Source organism: Ammodytes marinus (assembly GCF_949987685.1).
Source record: "Ammodytes marinus genome assembly, chromosome: 6".
NCBI lineage: Eukaryota > Metazoa > Chordata > Actinopteri > Uranoscopiformes > Ammodytidae > Ammodytes > Ammodytes marinus.
The window spans coordinates 1,667,463-1,669,962 of NC_137235.1; the positions used below are offsets into that span (position 1 = coordinate 1,667,463).

The window sequence follows — 2,500 nt, forward strand, 5'->3', positions numbered from 1 at the left end:
AAGGCTCTGTAAATGGGCAATGTGGCCAGCTAAGGTGTGGCCCCTTAGTTTAAATACCAGTTTACAGAGCCTAGGCTGTGTATTAACACTACTTATTTTTTCAGTGCACACACACAGTACAGACAGGTAGTGGATCATGAGGAGATATTCACTGATTTTGATTAAAAAAAGTGATTTTGACAACAAGCGTTCTCCAGAATCACTGACTGCACCTTTAAACCCATTTCACTTGCGCTGTTACTGAAAAGTATAATTGTCTATCCACCAGAATCCATCTGACTTTATTTAATGACATGCAGACACAGACACAGACACACACACACACACACACACACACACACACACACACACACACACACACACACACACACACACACACACAGCCACAGACACAGACACAGACACAGACACACACACACACGTGTGTAAACTGTATCATATCATAAGGTTATTCAAACGTAACCAACATACTCAACTTATATATTATTTTTAATTTTTTTTTAAACATTTGTATAAGCACTAATCATCTCTCGAGGATAAATACAAGTTAAATAAAATAAAAAGTTGAATAAATAAATCAGGGCCAATTCTAGGCCGACACCAGACTCCATAGTGAGTTCCATAAAGACATGGGTTCAGTAAAATATCATATACATAAGACACCTATGTTAGCCTATCCTTAAAGACCTACTTCACCAGTGGAAGGTGTATTGAACTCTGAGATCCTATGTTGTATAAATGTGCAAACAAAATTGAAATCGGATCATCCTAGCCTGAGAAAAGGCAGAAAGAGTGTTTTATGGTCTCACTGTCTAACCCTACAGTTTCCTTAGGGTTAGGATTAACAGGACAGCTGGGCCAAGGGAAGACTGAGGGAAGACTGAGGGAAGAAAAACCTCATTCATTATATTATAATAGTGATTTTATAATGATAGAACGCTGGTTCCGTATGGGTGAAGTATTCCTTTAATACAGTAAACTAGATAATAAGCAGAGAGAATATGATATACTGTATATTGCACATACAAGAATACAATGTTGTACTATATGAAACCTGTCAGGACCAATTCTAGACCTACACACCAGACTCCACAGTGAGTTCCATAGACAGACAGTGAAAATTAAATACATATAATAATGGGGCGCCCTTAGCTCAGTTGGTAGGGCGTCCCCCCCATGGGCCTCGGCCAGCAGCGGACCCGGGTTCAATTCCAGCCCGCGGTCGTTCTCTGCATGTCACTCCCCTCTCTGCCCCATTTCAACTCTGTCTCTACACTATCAATAAAGCATAAAAATGGCAAAAAAGTATCTTAAAAAAAAACAAAAATATGAAGGTTGCGTTCCGAATCGCATACTCTTTCTTTTTTCTATTCTACAAACTACATCCGACGATAAAAATAATCTAGTTAGGATGCAGTAGGCATACTATTGGGACATACTTTACTCTCTTATTTCATCATAACATTGCGCCTTGATCTTGCCTCTTGCTTTTATATCCGGCGCATCCCCGTTTGTTTTCGTATGGAGGCTTCGTCGATGTGACGTCACTTCACGTGCGCACTGGATTGTGGGTCAGAATCGCCCAAATAGGATGCACTTTTCAACACTGACAATCTTGGCCGCGTGAAGTAGGACATCCGGGTACTTCTAACCATCCTAAATCTGGCCACAAGAATCGGGACATCCTAAATCTTTTTTCTACATACTATATAGTAGAAAGTATGCGATTCGGAACGCAACCATAATAAGCCAATTGATAGCCTATATGTTTGATGCAATAAACGAGAAAAAGGCAAAATGTTATATCTATTTCACCCTGCAAGAATATTTTTTTTCTTACTGGTATGAAACAATGTCTGGGACCCTTTTAGAAACACAAACACAACACAAAGCAGATAGAGAAATGAGGTAGCCCGCTCGTTCAAACCCAGATCTGACATTTAAGCACGTGTACACTTCACGTATAGCATGAGGTTATATAGGCCTGAGCAGCCCATTGAAGCCACTCTGAAGCTAAAACACAACACACACACACACACACACACACACACACACGCACACACACACACACACACACAAACACACACACACACACACACACACACACACACACACACACACACACACACACACAACACACACACACACACACACACTTTTCTGTCAATATCCAGTCACTCAAGTATGTATAGACATATGTGCTAATTGGATAGATAGATAGATAGATAGATAGATAGATAGATAGATAGATAGATAGATAGATAGATAGATAGATAGATAGATAGATAGATAGATAGATAGATAGATAGATAGATAGATAGATAGATAGATAGATAGATAGATAGATAGATAGATAGATAGATAGATAGATAGATAGATAGATAGATAGATAGATAGGCCCCTAGTCAAATGAAATACTCACTCACCCAAGACAATATGCGCAGAATGGTCTGAGGTTGTCGGAAGAAGGTGACGGGGTCGAAAGCACCGCCAGCTTTGC

At 39.7% G+C, this 2,500-nt stretch overlaps 1 protein-coding gene across 2 annotated transcripts in view; it reads right to left on the bottom strand.

The window, feature by feature from the left end:
• The window catches only part of LOC307252122 (synaptogyrin-1-like), a gene marked incomplete at both ends in the record, with an annotated part of 25,180 nt that overhangs the window by 22,652 nt on the left and 28 nt on the right, over positions 1 to 2,500 (bottom strand). For both annotated transcript variants that reach the window (XM_080029697.1, XM_080029698.1), the window contains one exon: positions 2,427 to 2,500. This exon is cut by the window's right edge and continues 28 nt beyond it. In XM_080029697.1, coding sequence (XP_079885823.1) covers positions 2,427 to 2,500 — 74 coding nt within the window. The remainder of the gene's footprint in view (positions 1 to 2,426) is intronic.